The sequence below is a fragment of the Nomascus leucogenys genome, chromosome 23 (genome assembly GCF_006542625.1).
Source record: "Nomascus leucogenys isolate Asia chromosome 23, Asia_NLE_v1, whole genome shotgun sequence".
Taxonomy (NCBI): domain Eukaryota; kingdom Metazoa; phylum Chordata; class Mammalia; order Primates; family Hylobatidae; genus Nomascus; species Nomascus leucogenys.
The window spans coordinates 15,201,985-15,223,801 of record NC_044403.1 but is presented as its reverse complement, the minus strand read 5'-3'; the positions used below and the strand labels follow the sequence as shown (position 1 = coordinate 15,223,801).

General features: G+C 35.4%; 2 protein-coding genes across 4 annotated transcripts in view; one reads left to right on the top strand and one right to left on the bottom strand.

The window, feature by feature from the left end:
- The window catches only part of PLCZ1 (phospholipase C zeta 1), a 53,100-nt gene extending 36,841 nt beyond the window's left edge, over positions 1 to 16,259 (bottom strand). The window contains exons 1-4 of one of the 3 annotated variants that reach the window (XM_003265572.4): positions 16,134 to 16,259; positions 15,565 to 15,713; positions 14,416 to 14,539; positions 1,350 to 1,581 (exon numbers count right to left, since the gene is read on the bottom strand). In XM_003265572.4, the coding sequence (XP_003265620.1) occupies positions 1,350 to 1,581; positions 14,416 to 14,539; positions 15,565 to 15,575 (367 nt within the window). In that variant the 5' untranslated portion in view covers positions 15,576 to 15,713; positions 16,134 to 16,259. Of the gene's footprint in view, positions 1 to 1,349; positions 1,585 to 14,415; positions 14,540 to 15,564; positions 15,714 to 16,133 lie in introns of those variants that run through there. The other 2 variants (XM_012502337.2, XM_030804525.1) reach the window with 2 other exon arrangements.
- Positions 16,260 to 16,314: 55 nt separating this feature from the next.
- CAPZA3 (capping actin protein of muscle Z-line subunit alpha 3) lies at positions 16,315 to 17,391 on the top strand. The gene has a single exon (XM_003265573.3). The coding sequence runs from the start codon at positions 16,472 to 16,474 to the stop codon at positions 17,369 to 17,371; it is 900 nt and encodes a 299-aa protein (XP_003265621.1). The 5' UTR covers positions 16,315 to 16,471; the 3' UTR covers positions 17,372 to 17,391.
- The last annotated feature ends 4,426 nt before the right edge of the window (positions 17,392 to 21,817 follow it).

Below are 21,817 nucleotides of genomic sequence, written 5' to 3'. Positions count from 1 at the left end.
TTGATCTCTGCCAGTCTCTCCAAATTCATCTCCCCCTCATTCTCAAAGTTCTAACCACACAGTCCTCCTGTTCCTTCAGTTATTCAACTCAGATTTAATGCTTCCCTTTCTTGGACCTTAGACACTTCTCCCATTTTGTCATATAACTTGTCCGTTCTTGCCATTTAAGTCTCAGCTCAAATCTCACACTCTCAGAGAGGGTTCTTCTGAACACCCAACCTGAACTAGGCCTCCCAGGTCATTTACTCTCCATCACCTTCCCTGCTCTGTATTTCCATATCACATAGCACTCTCTTAAGTTATCCTTTTACATGCTTCGTTATTTACTGTCAGCTTTCCTCCAACCCATCCGGAATTCAAGACCTAATTGCCTTATTCTTCACTATATCTTCAGCCCCCAAAACCATACTTGGTTACTACAGATAAATATTTGAATAAATTATCAATGTATGATCCAATGCAGAAATAAGTTTGGTTTTGTTAGAACCTACATTATCATGTGTTAAACATTGGTAGCCTAAACCAACTTAAAGAGGCAAAACTAGAACTTTCATACGCCCCTCCTAGGTGAGTATTTTGAGCTATTCTATCAGTTAGTTTCTGTAAGGTCAAACATTGTGCTTTAACAATGGTTTGGTACCATATATGATTATTTTATTGTATTACGTGTTTATGATTTTATTTCAAAATGAACATAAATGAAAAACTGTGAAGTGTTTTTACCCATTGAAAGATGGAACAAAGATCACAAATTCTATGACAGATCATTAGCCTAAATGGTCATTTAATTTAAACCAAATCACTATGTGTTCAAAATTGAAGAACAAGCGAAAAGTATATATATTTATGAAATGTTGTAGATAATTATATTTATAAACAAAGTAAAATTCATCAGTTTATAATATTTTCTTCTTAGAATTTTTTTTCATTTAGCACATTGAATTTTCATACATATTTTCAATAATATAATGCATTAAAATGGAAGACCACCTATAACTGGGGTTTTATCTTATTCATGAGCTCAAGATACTTTCTTCTAATAGGGTACATGTAATAGAATTGTTGTCTTACTTTCACCTCCAAGCTCATTTCTGAACACTTGAGACATACATGGATGCAGTTAAAAGAAAGGAGCTGAACAATGTATAGCAAAGGATGTCATGGTTGCATACTATGGCATTCTAAAAGGTATCAATTCTATAAAATATATTTTCCCAAAGATATTTGACCCATCCAAAAACTGTAATTTGATAACCGTAATTCATAAAAATACTTTGCTTTAAAATAATTTTTGAAAAAAAATACTTCACATATAAATATTCTGATAAAAGTTTGAAATGCAAACATACCTTCTTCAATAGGCTCATATTTCTGAATGATCTCAAAAGCAATAACTTTACTCATCTCAGCTATATATTGTTCTTGTGTCAGAAATTGAATCAGATTATTTTCTAAAAGAATTTTCCGGTTTTCAGAATATGCGTTGAAAATCTCAATAATTTCTTCTCTGTGCGTGATAATTCGATAAATTGCTCTAAATTCTTCTATGGTGATTCTTCCTTGTTTCAGCCTGTCGTTGTCCTACTAAAAAAATGACTGGTGGGCTCACATTGTGAGTATAAAAAATACATAAAATGAATATTAGAGTATTTATGTAATATGTAGTAATTTATACTTGAAGATGAAACTTACATTGGATTCTTATTGAAGATAAAATATATAAAGCTGCATGGAGTGATGTCAAAATTGGAAAAGGGTTAGTTAACTCTTGAAACCCAGTGGTTATAGGGATAAAGAAAGGAGTGTGGGAGAAAATGAGGATTCCAGGTTGTCTTTCAATTTCACATTTCATTTTTGTGTTCCACTTTACTTCAATATCTTCTTAAAACCATACCAGGCAGTGTGTAGTCTCATGCCACTGGTGTGCAGCCTGGACCATGTATGTCAGAGTGAGTCAGACATATTCAGACAGCATTCAAGATCAATGTAAACTGCAGAAGCTGTAGTAGTTATGCAATACCTTGAGGAAGTGGAGTCTGAGTAATCATTGAAGGATTTGGGGCAGGTACAAACAAGATGAGTTCCAATAAGAAAGAGTGGATTCAAAAGGTCATATTTGAACTTTATGAGAAAAGGCAAGTTATTAAAAGTACCAGGATGACTGGGAATTTCTGAATAGGAAAACGAATACCAGAAATAGAATATTGGTTTGATTAGTTGTGCATTTCCAATTGGAAGAGATAGAGAACTGCAGGTAAGAGAGCAGATAGGATGAAATTCAAGTGGGAGGTGGTGAATAGACACTAAAGAACAGACCTCAGTGAAATGATGAAGGGAGAATTCAGAAGGATTTGACACAATGAAATTTTAGACAAATGAGAGAAATAATTCAGGAATGACTGGGCTCAGGGAGAATTAGAAAAACTAGTAGAACTATACTATCACTAACAAATAAACTGGGAAATAGGAATTTCAGCTAAGAGGGAGATTTAATTTTTTAAAAAATGCTTTTTTATAACATCTTAACTCTCTTGTTACATTGTAAACAGCTTGAATGCAAGAAGCATGTGTTGAAGGGGCATTGTGTCATGGTGGGATCTGTGGTTGTCAAATCAGATGCTGGGTCTCCAGAGCTTATTAAACAATGATAGCACCTTAAAATTATATAATCTTAAAGTAATTCATGCATATTGTTCATTACCTTACTTAAATAACATGCTTCAAGTTACTGTTTTTAAATTCTTGATTTTGAGGTCCATGGAAGTGGATATTATAGAATTAATTTCATTTTAGCCTTATCCCACTCCTTATTTGTCATAAAATCTTAAGCAAGTCAATCAAAATTTAAAATGTGCCTGTAATTCCTGAAAATTTTGGTTATAGAAAATTATATAAATAAAAATTATTATTCTACTGAACAGCAGCATAAAATAAAATATACATTATTCACTGAATAATGAAAGTTTTATTACTTTCAAACAGAGTATAAGCTTGGTCGTCTGAAATGTTCTCTGATAATTTGTTTTGTCTCATGTTCTTCTAAAAGGTCAAAGTTGCCATCTTATACTAAAAAGAATTGGAGATATAAGTCCAAACAAAATTCCACAAATCCCAAGAATCACTATAATTGATCAAAATCAAAGAAGAATTGAAAGTCAAATGTTAATCAAATTATAGAAAAATGAAAACCACACAAAATAGTGAGAGTTGTATCACTGAAGAGGGGAAGATCTAATTTTAGTAGAAAGAGAATGGAAAAGGAAAGCAACAAGGAGCAAGTAACAATGGGGAAGAAAAGCAGGACATGGTAGAATCACGATCAAGGGAAGCAGGGGGAAGAAAAGCAATAAGAAGGCGCAATTTGAGTGCTGAGGCACATGATAGCAGCTCAGACTGCCAACGTACTAGACTCCCCTATAAGAGAAAACTGAAGCACAAAAATCTTAGGTAAATTGTCCCCAGCCACACAGGTAGACCAGGATTTTCAACTAACTCTAAGACCACCCAGAGGAGCAGTTGGAAGAAAAAAAGTCAGTATACCATTACACAGATTAACAGTATATATGCAGAAATAAATTCTGTAAAATGCAAATCTGACCATCTCAACTCCCTCTTAAAGTTCTCACTGCACCTCCTTTGTCTTCAAGACAAAACCCCAGCTGTATTGTGTAGCATCCAAAGCCATCTAAAATGTCATGGATGATTTCTTTTTCTCCTTGCACCTCACACTTCACGTGCTCTGAATTAGTTGCAGCACAGGTACCAAACCATCTCTTGCTATGGTACAGATGTGTTTTTTTGTTTTTTGTTTGTTTGTTTTTCTTTCTGGAATATCCTTTCTGTTTAAATTACCAATTTCTACCAATCCTTGAAAAAGTGTCACCCATTCCAGAAATCTTCCTAGGTCCTCTGTGTCTCCTCCCCAGGTTGCATTAAATATCCCTTCTCTGGGTTCTTAGAAGACTCCACTTTCTTCTCTTACAGGCCTTATTAGACTGGAATGACAGCCTTTTTCTATATTCATTCTAGAATTGCCTCAGACAGCGAGTTTGTCATTTGTTTCTTGTATCCTCAGACTTAAAAAAATGCCTGACTGAAGATATTCAGAATGTGGCCTACCACCCAAACAGTTTTATGAATCTGATGAAATAAGTGCATTTAGACAATAATTAGATAAAGAAGTTAAGTATCTCCCTAGACTTAAGGAGGATAGGAAAAGAGATTTAAAAATGCATATTCCAGAAGATATGCAAAATCTCAGGCCCCACCTCAGGGTTCACTACCACCTTTAAAAAGTTTCATATTAATCATTAAATGTACAACATAAAATAAGAGTAATAAAATCATTTTTCTCCTGTTTAAAAAATGTTCCTTAAGTGGTTATTCTTTGCAAAGCATTACAAAAAGCACTTTCCCAAACAATTCATTCAATGTCTTGTATATTTAGAAATACACCATATACTTCAAGACCATGAACATCATGAAGGTAGATATTTTATTCCTTTTATTCCTAATGCCTACTACTGGACCTACCTAGAGTAGGAGCTTAATTACTATATGTTTAAATGAATGATTGAATAAACAAGGAAAAAAAAATACAAAATAATTCTATTGGTTGTCATTCTGAGTGTACACTTTCAGAAAACAGAATGAAGGCTTTCCATGTTGTCACCATTTTCCATTTGCAATGCTCAGTTTGCTAGTAAAAATATGAAATGTTATTTAAAATAAATAATGTGATGAGAAAGCTGATTTATCAAAACAGAATTTACTTTTAATGTAAGATACAGCATTTTAAAGTTAGTTGTATCTAAAATTACACTAAAAATAAAGCCTAAATAAATTCAAATTATATTACAGGAAATGATATGACTTGCCACTTTCTTTTTCCCCAAACTCTGACACTAGTTTAAATTGTTTGACAATTTTGTCTTTTTCCTTTTCTTTTTCCCTTTCCTCCTTACCAAATATATGAGTCAGATACTATACTGGGTAAGAAGGATGCAAAAGTAACATATTGTCAGTGCCCTCTGGAAGCAGATAGTCTAGAAAAAGAAAGTAGGCATGGAAGTGTACAGGTGCCAAAATGTAATCTTTATAGCTGAGCACAATGGCTCACACCTGCAATCCTCAAGCTTTGGGAAGTCAAGGTGGGAGGAGCACTTGAGGCCAAGAGTTCAAGACCACCCTGGGCAACATAGTGAGACCCTGTCTCTAAACGTAAAAAAAAAAAAAACAATTATCCAGGTTCATTGGTGCGTGCCTGTAGCCCCAGCTACTCTGGAGGCTGAGGCAGGAGGATCCCTTGAGCCCAGGAGTCCAGGGCTAGAGTGAGCTATAATCACACCACTGTACTCTGGCCTGGGTGACAGAGCAAGACCTTGTCTCTAATTTTTTTTTTAATTTTAAAAATAAAATAAATTTTATAGATAATAGACACAATAAGGAAAGTTGGACAATTCTTCTTGGAGGGTCAAAGGATAATCTTTATAGAAAAAGTGTTCCTGGAGCTGAATCTTCAGAGATGAGAAGGAAGATATTTGCCTGAAATTAGGGAGGAAAGGGGCTAATTCCATCTGTTAAGATCAGAGCAAATGAAGGTACAAAGTACAAAACAGAAGAGTGTAATTAGAGAGAATGTTGGTGAAGCTGCGGGAGCAGATAAGGCAGGAAGCACAGCTGAATCCCAGGGGTCCTCGGAAGCCACAATGAGAAACTTAGACTTCTTTGGAAAGAATAAAGAGTTATTGATTAGTTTTAAGAGAGAAATCACATAGATTTTTGTTCTAGAAAGATTACTCTGGCAGCAGTGTAGAAGGTAGATGTTGGGATGTAAAACAAACCAATCTGTAGGGTTTTTACAACTTTGATGTACATATGAGTCACCTTGGGACTTGTTGAAAGGCAATCAGCTTCATTTCTGGTCTGAGGACCACAATAAGTAGTAAGTAGTTCAAGAGCAATTGACATGGTGTAGCAAGTATATGGACCTAAAAAGGTAGGGTCAGAAGAAGAGTCTGAAAACCTCTTCAATTTCTGCTTAGATAACTGAGAGAACGGTGCTGAGATCACCAAGCAAAGAAATAAAGGAGGGAAGACAGTTTAAGAGGGAAAGATGAGTTTCACTTTAAACATATTAAATTTGAAGTACATCTGAGATGACATCTAAGCAGAGAAAGCCAGTAGGCAAATGGTTGTGGGTTCGGGATAGAGGAAAACAATACGCTATAGAAGAAAGTACAATAACTTTGGAGTCAGACAGACCCAAACATGAGTTTCTACTGTTATGTGAGATATGAAGAAATTATATCAACATTCTTACGCTCAATATCCTTATGTGTAAAAAGAAGCTAACCATAACTTCCTTATATGTTTTTAATAAAATGAGTGCAAAACCTAATCAGTGTCTACATTATGGCAGATGATGAACAAATGGTGCTATTTACATGTCTTCGACGTTCAGGATAGAAAATTTGGAACTTGTTCCTATTTAAGAAGTAGCCATTAAGAGTCAATAAGATAGCTCAGGAAGTTTGTAATGCAAAAATAAAGGATATAAAGAGCTCAACTTTAAGAGGAGAGTAGAAGGAATGGTCACAGGACAGAAGGAGAAGGATTGGTCACAGATTTTAAGAGAAAATTGGGAGAGAATGATGTCATAGAAGTCAGAACAAAGAAATTTTTTATAAAGAGGGATAAGTGAAATGCACAGAAAGGCTAACCAGTGGATTTAGCATTTATGACCTAAAAAGATTTTTGAGATAGGTATGAAAGCAAAACGGATTGCAATGGATCATTGAACAAGTGGAGAAAGAAATGTAAAGGATTCTTTTGGTTTATCTGTTAAAACAGAGAATGTAACATTAGAAGAGGATATGGTGCTATTTATTTTTTAGATGAGACTTTTTAAAAGTTTACGTTGTGGAGGACCAACTAAGGTAAGAAGCCATAAACTTGAGGTGGAACCAAGCAGAATGTAAGTGACTGAGTTGATTCCAGGTAGCAGATTTGTAGGGCAGAATCAGTAGAGAAACAATTTCTCTCTCTCTGAATACTAGCTTCCAATCCATTCTAACTAGTGCCATGTTATTTATCCTAAAATATGTAATATTTCTTTACTCAAGAAATTTCAGTGAGTACCCCTTGCCTACAAAAGGAAATGTAATTTCCATGGTCTACCATTCAAGGTTTCCATTATCTGGCTATAACTGTCATTTGCAACTCTTTCTTACCACTTCCTTTCATGCATCCTGTACTCCAGTCATATTTGATTACTTTTTATTCTCCATGCACTCTTTGCACATACTCCATACATATTGCTTCTTATTTAAGGTCCAGAAAGAATGCCACTTCCATCATGGCATCTTCTATAAAAGCCCAAGTTAAATACAGTCTCTTCTCAGATTCCCTGTATTACCCATGAGATATATTATAAGCTACTTATAAAACAGTAATTTCTGCATTCCTTTTTCTGCCCTTAAAAGGGAGATAACACTTTATTCATTTTTTACAATTCAGAGTTTCCTACAGAGTGTCAGCACATACTATAGGTTTAATAGTGCCTATTAATTCCTTAGAGAATTTGAAGACTCAGGGCAAATCCAATTTAAAAAATCCTGAAATTACAAAGGATACTATCTTGCTCAACCAACAATCGAAAGTGTAATCCAACACTCATACTATGTATTGAAATAACACGTATTTCCTATAAAATATTTTAAATGCTATAAAGACTATTGCATGATAAAAGCAATAGACTATTTTTAGTAAAGGGATTAAAAAAATCTTAGAGAATTGCTGCTTACGCCATGAATCAATAATTAATCTTGTAGAAAGAAGTTCAGAATATATTGCCAAGATCATAAAGTTATATTTTCTTTACTCAAATTTTTAATAAAATGTCACCTTGTAAGAAAATAAACTCATGTCAGAATTTATGTCAGCTACTTAGAAAATGAATAAATGTAATTCAATTGTGTATACTTAACTGATGCAGCATCTACATATATTTATTGAGCACCTATTTTGTGTCATGCCTGGTACTAGGTATATTCATACATAATATCTTATTTAATATCCACAACAATCATGTGAGATAGCTATGTTAGTAGTCCCATTCTACGGATTAAGAAATTTGCTCAGAGAGATTTTTAACTTGCCAAATAGTAAACAGCTAGGATGTCTTAGAGCCAAGAATCGCTAGTGCTCTGAGAGACTAGAAGATTTTGGTCACGAAAGATTTATTAGGACTCATTTTATTTACTCTGGGAAAAGGTGCATCCATAAAGTGAGAAAAATTCAGCAACAAGAGTTGAAGCAAGTGAGTTGAATGCGTAAGAAGCTTAATCTTCAACTATCCATAAAATACAGCTAACCAATACACCTTCCCTAAGGATTCTACTTAATCAACATTTTAATGCATACATGGCAATTTAGCCTAAGGCGACAAAGTTTTAAATTAGTGGTTCTAGAATTATGTTAATAGATAAGAATAGTTTATCATGATTATCAGCTTTGTTTATATGTAATTTATGCTTCTAAAGTACTTACAGTTATTTTAAGAAGGTTTTTTGAAGTATTCTTAGCAAACTCTGCCTCTCTAATTTTTATAATTAATATTATATTTATAGCCACTCTAAAAACGCTTTGCTAAACAATACATCTTCAGGCCTGCTCATGTCCATAATCATATATTTCAATTAGTGAGCCATTTCTGTACTTTTATAATGGTTAAGCATTCTATGTAATGCTTTTAAATATGGCATGTATTTTACTAAATTTCACTTCAGATATCTCTGCCCTGAAGATAACATAAAGAAACTTGATAATCACTGAATAATATTTACAACATTTCACATTTGATACAGATTTCAATATATTACTATTTTTATTTTGTATTTAATGTAAATTTTATTAACTCGAGAAGCAATAGCTTTTCTCCCTTTGGAAGATACTGCCGGAGGAAAAATCCTACATGTAAAGATGTTCATAAAAACTTGTGTTCTTTGAATGTGGTATTAGCCATGAATTGATTAAAATTCTGATACGTTATGGCCACATGCACTGCTTGGATTCAGAGAAACAGTTCTGCAACTTTGGTTTTCACTGGGGTCTCCTGAGAAGCACAGCTTTTCTTTTTTAACCTCCTCTTTGTGGTTTGTGAACTTGAAGACTAAATCTTACTGAGAGAAGTGGTTGTTGGAAGACAATTCTCCATAGGTCTCCTGTGTTTCTATGTGTTTTCTGAGGAGAGGTATTGACTGCTTTTCTTCCATACTAGATTTTCAAGGACATTTGTATAGCGAACAGCTTTGGTAAAGGTAGTGTCTCCTTCCAGAGAAAAAAAAAGCAGTTTTGTTTACTGTTCCCTGTAATAATGATGACAGCCTACAGGGCAAAGATCAGGTAGGCTTACTGCCCACCATAAAAGGCCCGGGTTCCTTAAGCTTAAGGTACCTATTCTGTAACGCAACTCAGTGTGTGTCACTTGTTCCTCTTCGTACCACACTTTAAAAACTGGGGCTTGGGGAAATAACATCAAAATGCTAATACTCTGACAACTGTCATTTCTGTGAGTAATAAGCTGTCTTTTTTTTTTTTTTTTTTTTTTTTTTTTTTGACCCACAAGCCTGCTTCCACCAGCTTCCATGGAGCTACATCAGGCTAATTTGTTAGTTTGCAAGGAGGGTAAAACGTCAGACTTTTCCCAGTTTGTGTAACCAATAACAACTTCAACACAGATTGTGTTATCTGAGTACTCACTTTCAAAAAACAAAATCATATGCAGGATTTTAAGGTTCCTAATGATCTGGATTGGCCAGTCTAGCTTTCTTGCCTGATTCTCCAAGAAATTTGTCATCTTCCTAGTACAAATCTCAGCTAAAACGGCTTTTCCTAATCTTGTTAATGATCTTTCCTTCTGTCATCTAGTGACAGAATTGAGCCAGGTTTCCCTCCTACTAGTTCTTCTTCAAACAAAGATAATTTTTGGATGATTTTCTTTTGGGGAATAAGTGAAATAACATATGTTTTCAGATTACGTATTCCTTCTTGATTTTTTAAATCAATTTATTGAGGTATAATTGACACACAGAAAGCTATATATATTTAATGTATACAACTTAATGAGTTTGGAGATAAGTATACAGCCATGATTTTATCAACACAATCTATGCCATAAACATATCCATTCCTTCCAAAAGTTTCCTTCTGCCCTCTGTATTATTTTTTCCCCACAGGGTCTCTCTTTGTCACCCAGGCTAGAGTACAGCGGTGCCATCACAGCTCACTGCAGCCTCTATCTCCTGAGCTCGAAGGATCCTTCCACCTCAGCCTCCCAATTAGCTGGGCCCACAGGCACACACCACCAGGCCCAGCTGATTTTTTGTATTTTTTGTAGAGACGAGGTTTCACCATGTTGTACAGACTGGTCTCGAACTCGTGAGCTCAGGCAATCTGCCCACCTCAGCTTCAGAAAGTGCTGGAATTACAGGCGTGAGCCACCGCACCTGGACCCTCTTTATTACTTTTGTGTGTGATAAGAATACTCAATCTAAGATCTACCCTCTTACACTTTTAAATATGCAACACAGTGTTATTTATCACGGGTACTATGCTGTTCAGTAGCTCGCTGGGACTAATTTGTGCTGTATAACACAAACTATACCCTTTGATTAACACTTCCTTGTTTTCCCCTCCCCCAGCCCTGGTAACTATCATTCAACTCTCTCCTTCTATAAGTTTGACTGTTTTAGATTCCTCACATAAGTGGTGTCATGCACTATTTGTCCTTCTGTGTCTGGCTTATTTCCCTTAATATAATGTCCTCTAGTTTTACCCATGTTGTCACAAATAACAAGATATTCTTTATTTTTTCAGGATGAGTAATATTTCATTGTACGTACATACTATATTTTCTTTATTCATTCATAATGGACAGTTAGATTGCTTGCATATCTTGGCTATTGTAAAATAATGCTGCAATATATATGGGAGTACAAATCTCTCTTGATTTCAATTCCTTTGGGTATATACCCAGAAATGGGATTGCTGGATTATATGGCAGTTCTATTTTTAATTTTTGTGGAACCTCCATATTGTTTTCCACATGGTTGTACCAGTTTGCATTCACACCAATAGTATACAAGAGTTCCCTTTTCTCCACATTCCTGCCAACATCTTTCTGTTGTACTTTTTTATAATAATCATTCTAACAGGTATGAGGTGATAGCTCATGTGATTTGATTTGCATTTCCCTGATGATTAGTGATGTTGAGCACTTATTTATACACCTGTTGGCCATTTGTATAGCTTCTTTAGGGAAATGTCTATACAATCCCTTTGCACATTTTCTAATCGGGTTACTTGGGGTTTCCATTCTATTGAGTTGTGGGATTCAATTTTGGATACTATCCCTTATCAGACATGTGGCTTGCAAATATTTTCTTTTATTCTGTAAATTGGCTTTACATTTTTGTTGATTATTTCCTTTGCTGTGCAATAGCCACTTTGTTTCATGTAATCCCACTTTTCTATTTTTAGACAAGTTTTTGTTACCTGTCTTTGTTTCTATCCCTTTGGAATCATATCTAAGAAATTCTTGCCAAGCCCAATGTCAAAATGCTTTTTTTCTATTTTCTTCTATGAGTTTCATCGTTTCAGGTCTTAAGTTTAAATCTTTAATGGATTTTGAGTTGATTTTTGCATATGCGATAAGGTTAGAGTCCAATTTCATTTTTTACATGCGAATATCCAGTTTTCCCAGTGCCATTTATTGGAGAGACTATCTTTTCCCCATTATGTATTTTAGTACCTTTGTAGAAGATCAGTTGACTATATATGAAGGGGTATATTTCTGGGCTTTCTATTCTGTTCCATTGGTCTACATATTTGTTTTTATGCCCCTACCATACTGCCTCAATTACTACAGTATTTTAAATATATTTGGAAACCAAAAATTGTGATGCCTTCACCTTTATATTTCTTTTTTAAGATTGGTTTTGGTTATTCAGGGTCTTTTTTGATTCCAATATGAATTTTAGGATTGTTTCTTCTGTTTCTGTAAAAAGAAAACAAAAATGCCATTGGGATTTTAGTAGGGATTACATTGAATCTATAGATCACCTTGGGTAGTATGGATATATTAACATGGGATGTTTTTCTGCTTATTTGTAACTTTTAAAGTTTATTTCATCAATGGTTTACAGTTTTGGTGTGCCAGTTTTTCACTTCTTTGGTTAAATTTATTCCTAAGCATTATATATTTTTTAATGCTAATGTAAATGAAAATGTTTTCTTGATTTCTTTTTGGATAGTACATAGTTAATGAATAGAAATGCAACAAATTTTTAGATAGTAATTTTGTATCTTGCAACTTTACTGAATTTAATATTTCTAGTAGTTGTTTTTGTTTTTGTTGTTGTTGCTGCTTTTGTTTTGAGGACTCTCGCTCTGTTGCCCAGGCTGAAGTGCAGTGGCACAATCTCAGCTCACTGCAACCTCTGCCTCCCAGGTTCAAGCAATCCTCGTGCCTCAGCCTCCTGAGTAGCTGGAATTACAGGCATGCACTACCACGTCTGGCTAATTTTTGTATTTTTAGTAGAGACAGGGTTTCAACACATTGGCCAGGCTGGCCTCGAACTCTTGACCTCAGGTGATCCACCCGCCTCAGCCTCCCAAAGTGCTGTGATTACAGGCATGAGCCACCACAGCCGGCCTTCTGGTAGTTTGCTGACAAAATCTTCAGAAGTTTCTACGTGTAAGATCATGCCATCAGTGAATAGAGATCATTTTGCTTCTGCCTTTTTAATTTAATTGCCTTTTATTTTCATTTCTTGACTAATTGCTTTGGCTAGGATTTCCAGTACCATCTTGAACAGCAGTGGTGAGAGTGGGCATCCTCGCCTTTTCCCAGATCTTAGAAAAAAATCTTTTCAGTTTATTTTATATTATATTAGCTGTAGGCTTTTCATATATGGACTTTACTGTGTTAAGTTCCTTTTATACTTAATTTATTGAGAGTTATCATGAAAGGGAGTTAAATTTTGTCAAATGCTTTTTCTATATTTTTGAGGTAATCATGTGATTTTTATCTCCATTCTGTTAATGTGGTGTATCACACTGATTGATTTCTGTATGTTGGGCCATCCTTGCATGCCAGGGACACATATTATTTGGTCATGGAATATGATCCTTTTAAAGTGCTATAAATTTGATTTGCTATTTTTTTATTATACTTTAAGTTTTAGGGTACATGTGCACAATGTGCAGGTTTGTTACATATGTATCCATGTGCCATGTTGGTGTGCTGCACCCATTAACTCATCATTTAGCATTAGGTATATCTCCTTGCTATTATTTTGTTGGGGAATTTTGCATCTATGTTCATCAGGAATACTGGCCTAAAGTTTTGTTTTCTTGTTCAGCTTTGGTATCCGGATGATGTTGACCTTATAAAATAAAACTGGAAGTGTTCCCTCTTCTATTTTTTAGAAGCATTTCAGAAGGATTGGTATTAATTCTTCTTTAAATCTTTGGTAGAATTCACCTGTGAAGTCATTTGGTGCTGGCCTTTTCTTCGTTGGGCAGTTTTTGATTACTGATTAAGTCTCCAAACAGGGTCTCACTATGTTACCCAGGATGGTCTCAAACTCCTAGTCCCAAGTGATCCTCCCACCTTGGCCTCTCAAAGCATTGGGATCACAGGCACGAATCACTGCACCCAGCCTCTCAGTCTCCTTTTTGTTATTGGTCTGTTTAGCCTTTCTAGCTCTTCTTGGTTCAGTCTTGATGGGTTGTACGGTTCTTGAAATTTCTCTTTTTTTTCTAGATTGTTCAATTTTATGGGGTATGATTGCTCTATGTGTTTTTCATTTTTGTGAGATCTGTTGTAATGGCTCTCCTTTCATTTCTGATTTTATTTGACTCCTCTCTCTTTTTTTCTTACTCTTACTAAGTATTTGTCAATTTTATTTAACTTTTCAAAAAAACAAGTCTTAGTTTCCTCAATTTCTTCTAATTTTTTTCTTTTCTATTTTAGTTATTTCTGTGCTAATCTGTATTATTTCCTCCCTTCTGCTAACTTTGGGCTTATTCTCCACTCTTTTTATAAATCACTAACATCTAATACAGTTACCATTATTATTTTGATGTAGTTAGACATCCAATCCTAGGTTTAATGTTAGCATTTCTGTATGCTCAGGAAATTATTCTAAACTGATATCCTGGTATTATTTCAGATTTTCTCAACAACTAATTTTACCTTCTACCGAAATGCTCTCCATCTTGATTGTAAATATAGTTAGTATAATTAATTGCTTTTCTTCTTAAGAGACTAAACTTTATTTGACATTTACTGACATTGGATTAAGTAGTTCCTCCTAGGACAGGATAGGCAGGGGGTGGACATCATCTTACCTTAAAAATCTGTTTCACATGAATATAACTGCACCGAATATCTAATTTTTCAAGTAACTTCTGAGTTTTTTCTAGGTTAATTTTTCCACCTCTAAAGTCATCCTGAATCTTTGACAAAAACCATGTATGAAGCACAAAAAAGTTAAGGAAATTCTCATAGAAAGTCATTGAGTATTTAAAATTCCTAAAGAAACATTTGATTTACTGTACTTATTTTTATTTTTAAAGAATATGTTTAAAGTAAATTATAGTATAATTGTATGATAAATATTTTTTAAAAAACAAAATTAAGTAGTTACTATGCTATAGTAAAGGTATGAAAGGACATAGCACAGTAAAAATACAAAAAAAAAATTAAAGTTAAAATTTGAGAAGTAAAGTCATTACTTAGAAAATACATTAAAACATTATTACAATCTATTGCCTGAAGGCATGAAGTTGGGAGGCAGCTAGATTTCAAGATCACCTCTCACCTGACCTCTCTGTTTTAGTTCTCTCATCCAGAAAGGTGAGCAAATTAACCCTGAATCTTAAGGAAGGTGGAAGCATTAGATGGATTCCTAATATGCCACTGAACACAGTTTCTGCTACTTAGTGTTCAATAAATAGTAACCATGACTAATAAGGCTATTATTACTACATTAGTCAAATGCCCAGCTACACACACACTCAAGACAGTACCATCAAAAAGCAACAAAAATACCATGGTGAGTGTATATTTTGTATGAAAGAGAAAACAAAAAAATGTTAAAAAGCTTACTTATCATAGACAGATAAACTACAAAAACTAGGACACTTCCATTTGAAAAACTAAGATCAAAATGAGATAATGACAATTATCACTAAAATTATAAAAGGTATATGTAAAAATTGTGCAAAACTACTAAGTTTCAGATTGTTAGAATGAATTAATGAGATCTCCTTAAATTTAATAGTTAGGACTTAATACAGCAAAGCTCATGTTCTCGTAAGAAAAAGATACCAGAATGTAGAGAAAGTTAGAAAAGCTCAGAACAAACAGGGAAAAGCAGTTCAACTTAAATGAAGAGGACTTAAATTCAGAACTCCTCGAAAAGAATAACAGCATCAAGTAAAGAGGATAATTAGGAGAAAGAAGAAGAGGGGCAGAAAGAAGTTCTCAATGGATATCTCATTTCCATAGTTTCATGACCTGTAGAGCCGTTTCTCCTCACTTAGAAGTCTTTCCCCAGTAGGTGCTGTCAGGGATTCCAGATACAATTAACTCTGCCCTTTTTCAGAAAATAATTTCTTGATACTCATCAGCTGTTACCACTTTTCTAGGGAGAAAGCAGAGAACACACAGTGGTTTGTTGCCTTTGTTCTTTGAAGCTAGCTCACACTTAACCATAGAAACAGTATGCAAGATGTGGTACCTGCACTACCCTGCCCTTGAAACTGTTTGGCTTCTTACGTTCTGACCATCTCCAAACCCACAATATTTGAAAACGCAGCTTTCCCTGATGTCTGGCATTTTTCCATGAACTGCCATTGTATCTCCTTTTATTTCTTACTATTTTGTTTAAACCCCTCAAACCTTTCATCATAATATGCTTCCAGTGGGTTTGGGCAGCTACTCTGAGAGCCTGAGCATAAATCAACACCATTGTGATTCCTGAAGTTGCAAAGTGCTGTCACTCTTGAAACTTCGGGCTGCTTCTCTAGACCCCTGACAACATATAATGCACACAGAGACACACCACTTTCGAAGAAGACTGTTCAGGAGGCTAAGTTCTTAAAACCTTCAAAAGAGGTATAGCTGGTTGGCTGGGCACCACACTGTCAGATGACTGTCATTTTTTCCTTTTGGTCTGAATTCCCATTGTGATATCATCAGAGGTTCCACACTTCACAAGGAAAGCTTCTTATGACCTCATCAGGAAGCTCAGACCTTGCCAGACTGCCTGCTTTCATGGATAGACATAATAACCTTCAGGCTTGAATGTTAACATCTTGATGGGAAAGGTGTCTCATGGAATGTTTTCTTATCCTTTGAACACTCTTCATTTCAGAAGCTTTGCTTCTGTTGCAACCAAACATGACACTTAGCGTGCTGAGCAGGACGGACAAGGAAAGAGTAATTCGCAGACTGTTATTACAGGCACCTCCAGGGGAATTTGTAAATGCCTTTGATGATCTCTGTCTGCTTACTCGTGATGAAAAACTTATGCACCATCAAGGTGAGTGTGCAGGCCACCAACACTGCCAAAAATATTCTGTACCACTCTGCATAGATGGAAATCCGGTACTCCTGTCTCACCACAATGTAATAGGTGACTACCGATTTTTTGACCATCAAAGCAAACTTTCTTTCAAATATGACCTGCTTCAAAATCAGCTGAAAGACATCCAAAGTCATGGTATCATTCAGAATGAAGCAGAATACCTGAGAGTTGTTGTTCTGTGCACCTTAAAACTGTATGTGAATGACCACTATCCAAAAGGAAATTGCAACGTGCTGAGAAAAACTGTCAAAAGTAAGGAGTACTTGATAGCTTGCATTGAAGATCACAGCTATGAAACAGGAGAGTGCTGGAACGGACTTTGGAAATCTAAATGGATTTTCCAAGTTAACCCATTTCTAACCCAAGTAACAGGAAGAATATTTGTGCAAGCTCACTTCTTCAGGTGTGTCAACCTTCATATTGAAATATCCAAGGACCTGAAAGAAAGCTTGGAAATAGTTAACCAAGCTCAACTGGCTCTAAGTTTTGCAAGGCTTGTGGAAGAGCAAGAGAACAAATTTCAAGCTGCAGTCTTGGAAGAATTACAGGAGTTATCCAATGAAGCCCTGAGAAAAATTCTACGAAGGGATCTTCCAGTGACCCGCACTCTTATTGACTGGCAGAGGATACTCTCTGACTTGAATCTGGTGATGTATCCTAAATTAGGATATGTCATTTATTCAAGAAGTGTGTTGTGCAACTGGATAATATAAAGAATTGCTCCTGGTAACTATCTTGATTTGACTTGTTTGTGTTTCTGGGAATGGTTATTTTCCTAAAATTGAGCAATCTTTAGAGATGCCTCTCGCTTAGCCAATGCAAATTTAAATGGGAAAAGTGTAACAAGTAATTTTACTTGGGGAATATTTATGAACAAGGCAAGAAAGCGTAAAGTAACTGTGTTTCATGGTGGTGACCATCATAAAGACCAAGACATCTGTTAGAAACTAAAATAGTTTTATAGAATCTGGGATTCCAGAAATAATATAGAGGTGGCCAGGGTTAAGGCTGTGTGTGTGTGTGTGTGTGTGTGTGTGTGAGAGAGAGAGAGAGAGACTTTTGACTTTGTTTTGAACGGAAAAGGTATACAAATGACTATCACTCCACAAATGATATTTTATATAACTCAATTCAGTCCTGGACCATCCACGAGACGGTGAATTTCAATAAATGACATTAGGTTTGGATTTTCCACAAAACCAACAGATATCAAAAATTTAGCTCAGATGAAGGACTATTAGTAATTTTGGCTCCTCTTCCACTCTACTTTCTTCCCCTCAAGAATTGGGGTTACTCAAAATCCCTGGCTTGTCTGATAACTAACATGATCTTCCAAGCCAACTAGAAAAGCCTGACTTCCCAAACTTTTACAGCTAAGTTCTTGTGAAGTCATCATTGTAAACACTTAGAACTACTTACTACATAACATGGCTTGTGCTAAATATTTTGCATAACAGTTTTCATCACTAATCTGGTACTAGTATTATCTCCTTTGTACCTAAGAAAAACCTAAGTTCTCAAGTTCTTTTCATATTCCAGACACATAGTTTCACGGTTCGTTTGTGCTGCTATAACAAAATACCATATATTGAGTAACTTATAAATAACAGGAATTTATTGGTTGCAGTTATGGAGGCTGCAAAGTCCAAGACCAAGTTGCTAGCAGATTCAGTGCCTAGTAAAGGTGTGTTTCCTTATAGACAGGACTTTCTGACTGTGACCTTACATGGTAAAAGGGGCAAAGCTGCTCTGTAGAACTTCTTTTAATGGCACTAATATCATTCATGAGGGCTCCACTCTCATGGCCAATCACCTCCCAAAGTCCTCACCTCCTAATACCATCACCTCAGAGACTTAGTTTCAACATATAAATTTTGGGGGACACAAACAATCAGGCCGTACCACATAGTGACAAGTGTATCCGACTTAGTGCTCATGCTTCAGGGTACAACAGTTCCCCATGGAAGCCTATTTCATTATGAGTTATGGACTCTGATGTACATTGATTTTGCCAAGCATTCCACCTTAAAGGATATCCCAGAAGAAATGGAACTTGTGACAGCTGTTTTCTAGCTAGAGCAAATCACCTATACACTCGCCCTACCACTATTCCTAGCAATGTTACTGACCACTGGTATCTGCTCTTTCAATAAATTCCCAAATGTAAACCTCTTTAACAAGATTACAGTATAGTAGTAGGTAGGCCCCATCCTCCAATTCTGATTTATCTAAGAAGCAATGTGTTTTGTATTTTGGTTTATGCAATTGAAAAACAGTTCTAATTCTACTTATTAACATTGGAGCATTCAGATCCCGTGCAAGAATTTCTAAACCTCAAACCTCCCCAGCTGCTGGTTCTTAGAGAGTCTCAGGAGAATAACCTGGGGTTTATCTTTAAAAATATACCTTACTGGGGCCCATCCTAGGATTCTGATTTAGTAGGCTGGGAAATCTGCATTTTAGCAAGTATCAGAGGTTACTCTGATGCAAAAGATTTCAGCGCCACATTTTAAGAAATGTTCCCTAATCTTAAAATAGCATGTCCCGTGCTTTCTCTTTACTTAATTAAAATCATTTCCCACAAAACCAAAGCCTAATGAAGGCCATTGCTACCACTTTACTGCATTTACTATGGATGGGCCTTGCCATGTAAAAAAGGTAAAAACAAACTTTCTAAAGAAAAGCAGAAAAGAAAGTTGCTTTCATAGCACTAAAATACAGCCATCTGGTGAATCCTTAGCAAAAATTTGAATTGATATTATGGTTATATGTGTAAGGGTTGATTTTCCAGATCATTGCAGATTAGGACCCAGTGGTTTGTGGGATAATTATAGAGGCATTTAGCTCCTGCTTTAACATAGGGTTTTTTTTAAGTAATATTTGTTGATAATTCTGAATATAAAAGTCACACGTACAAATCGTGGAAAATGCTTAAAGCATAAAGTATTGTGGCCCATTTTCTTCTGTCTAATTTTATAGAACTGCTTTAAATATTAAGAATAGACAAAATATAAAAATTTGTATCTTGTTCTTTTTTATAACACATATATCATAAACATTGCCCCATGTCATTAAAAACTCCTTGAGCACATAATTTTAATTATTTACATAATATTCATACTGTAGATGTCCATAACAAGACAAATCACTTCTCTATTCATATGTAATTTAAATTTTTAGCATTTTATCTCTGTTATTAGTGATGCTATGATGAACATTTGTTTGTCCACATCATAGATTATTTTCCTTGAGATAAATTCCTTAAAACTGCCCATTAAAAAGACATGAACGTATTAATAGTTAATATATATTGCCAAATTGCTTTCCATAAAGATTTTGACGAATTTATCATCCCATTAGTAGCATTAAGAGAGTATCTAGCTCAGCACAGTAATCCTGACCATATAATATCAAATTTTTTTGATAAGCAACAAGGAAATCTTAGACAATACAAAACAGGAAAAAAAGTTATTTCATGAACTTATACTTCATTATGTCAAGAGTAGTCCCACAAAGATATTTAATTTGGTAGTTATTTTCCTTATATGGAAATTGGCAGGGCCAGGGAAATGCAGTTACTACCTGTTCCCTGTACCTCTCTCTCTCTCTCTCTCATTCTGTCCTCTCTTCCTCTCTTTTTCTCTGACCTCTCTCTCTCTTTCTCTTTTCTCTTTCTTTCTCACACATACACACACACACACTTAGACCTGCACTCAAAACACATACATACACACACGCCTACGCACATGCACCCATAAAAAATATTTCAGATTGAGGAGTCACTGTGTTCTCTCCCTCAAATCCCACTCCCAACAGAAATATAAGCTCCATGAGAATGATGGCCTTGTTAATCTCAAGTACCTGATCCATTATTGTCTGTCATATGGTAAGTACTCAAATGAATGAATCAATGAACAAATGAATAAGGATCACAAAGATAGGAAGCACAGTAGGTTTAACTGGCTTTAAGGTTTTGTAACCCACCAACACCCACTGTCCCTTAGGAGGCATGCATCCCACCGCAGATTCCCAGTGCTGATGTTGTTACCCCTGACTCCAAGGCTGTTCATTCCATTCAGAAACTGCCATTGGTCTTCTGCTGTGATGAAAACTTTTGGTTTTTTCTGACTCCAAATAGTAGGAGATTTCTCCTCTATCAAGTTTAAGAAATCAAGTTCTTCAAAAGTCATACATTTCTTTTCATTTTACATTGATTACATTTTACACGATTCTCTGTCAAAGATTTTCTAGCCTTGGAGGCTGGTTCAGAGAGCTAAAGGAATGACCATACCATGTTCTACTCAAGCAGAGGTCCATGAGGAGACTTACATCTTTCAACATGCCTGCATGTTAGGGTGCGTCCCTGCTGCACTGGAACATGCCCTGGCTTCATGAGTGCCTTGAGATTAAAGCATGCTTCATCGTTTCTGCTTTGTTTGCACTTTTATCACATTATACAAGACCTAACTACTCCCTTCTACGTATCATGAATTTCTGGGAATAATCAACTGGAGCTCCTATGCAACTCTTTAGATGTTCAAAAGCTTATAAAGGCCCTCTCCATAGTAGATTAAATTTTAGTGAGTCAATATGAAAAGTGATTTCAGTTCACTGCCACTCAGCCAATTTTTGGCCATGTTATTGATTTATCTCAAATTCTTCTCAATCTTCTCATCACGACGTACCTTAGATTCTGGCCCCTCTACTTGGATAACTGAAGCAGCTCCCTAGGGTTTGCTACTATTCTTAGAAAATGGGTTACCAGTCTACATTTTCCTAAATTCTCGTGAAATCTATCCTGACCCTACTTCAGTTGCTTGTCTCTCACTCCTGATGAGCAATCTATTTATTCTTTTCTATTAACATCTGTAGTCTTTTTTGTGATATGCTTTCAAATTTCTCTAGTTGATCTTCATCATTGATTCACATAGCAAACGACTTTGTTCCTTCACCAAGAAGACACATTCTTTCAAAAGAGCTACTGCTGCCTTTCTCTGCATTTAAAAATACGTTTATGCTCTTCTCCTTCCAAATAGTCACCAAAGAAGTATATGTTCCTTTCTAAGACTAACTTTTCCTCCTGTACATTGAATCCTAAATTCTTCATCTTTTCCCATCTAGGCTCTTTATCCATCAGGGCATTTGTTTGGTTTGTTTTG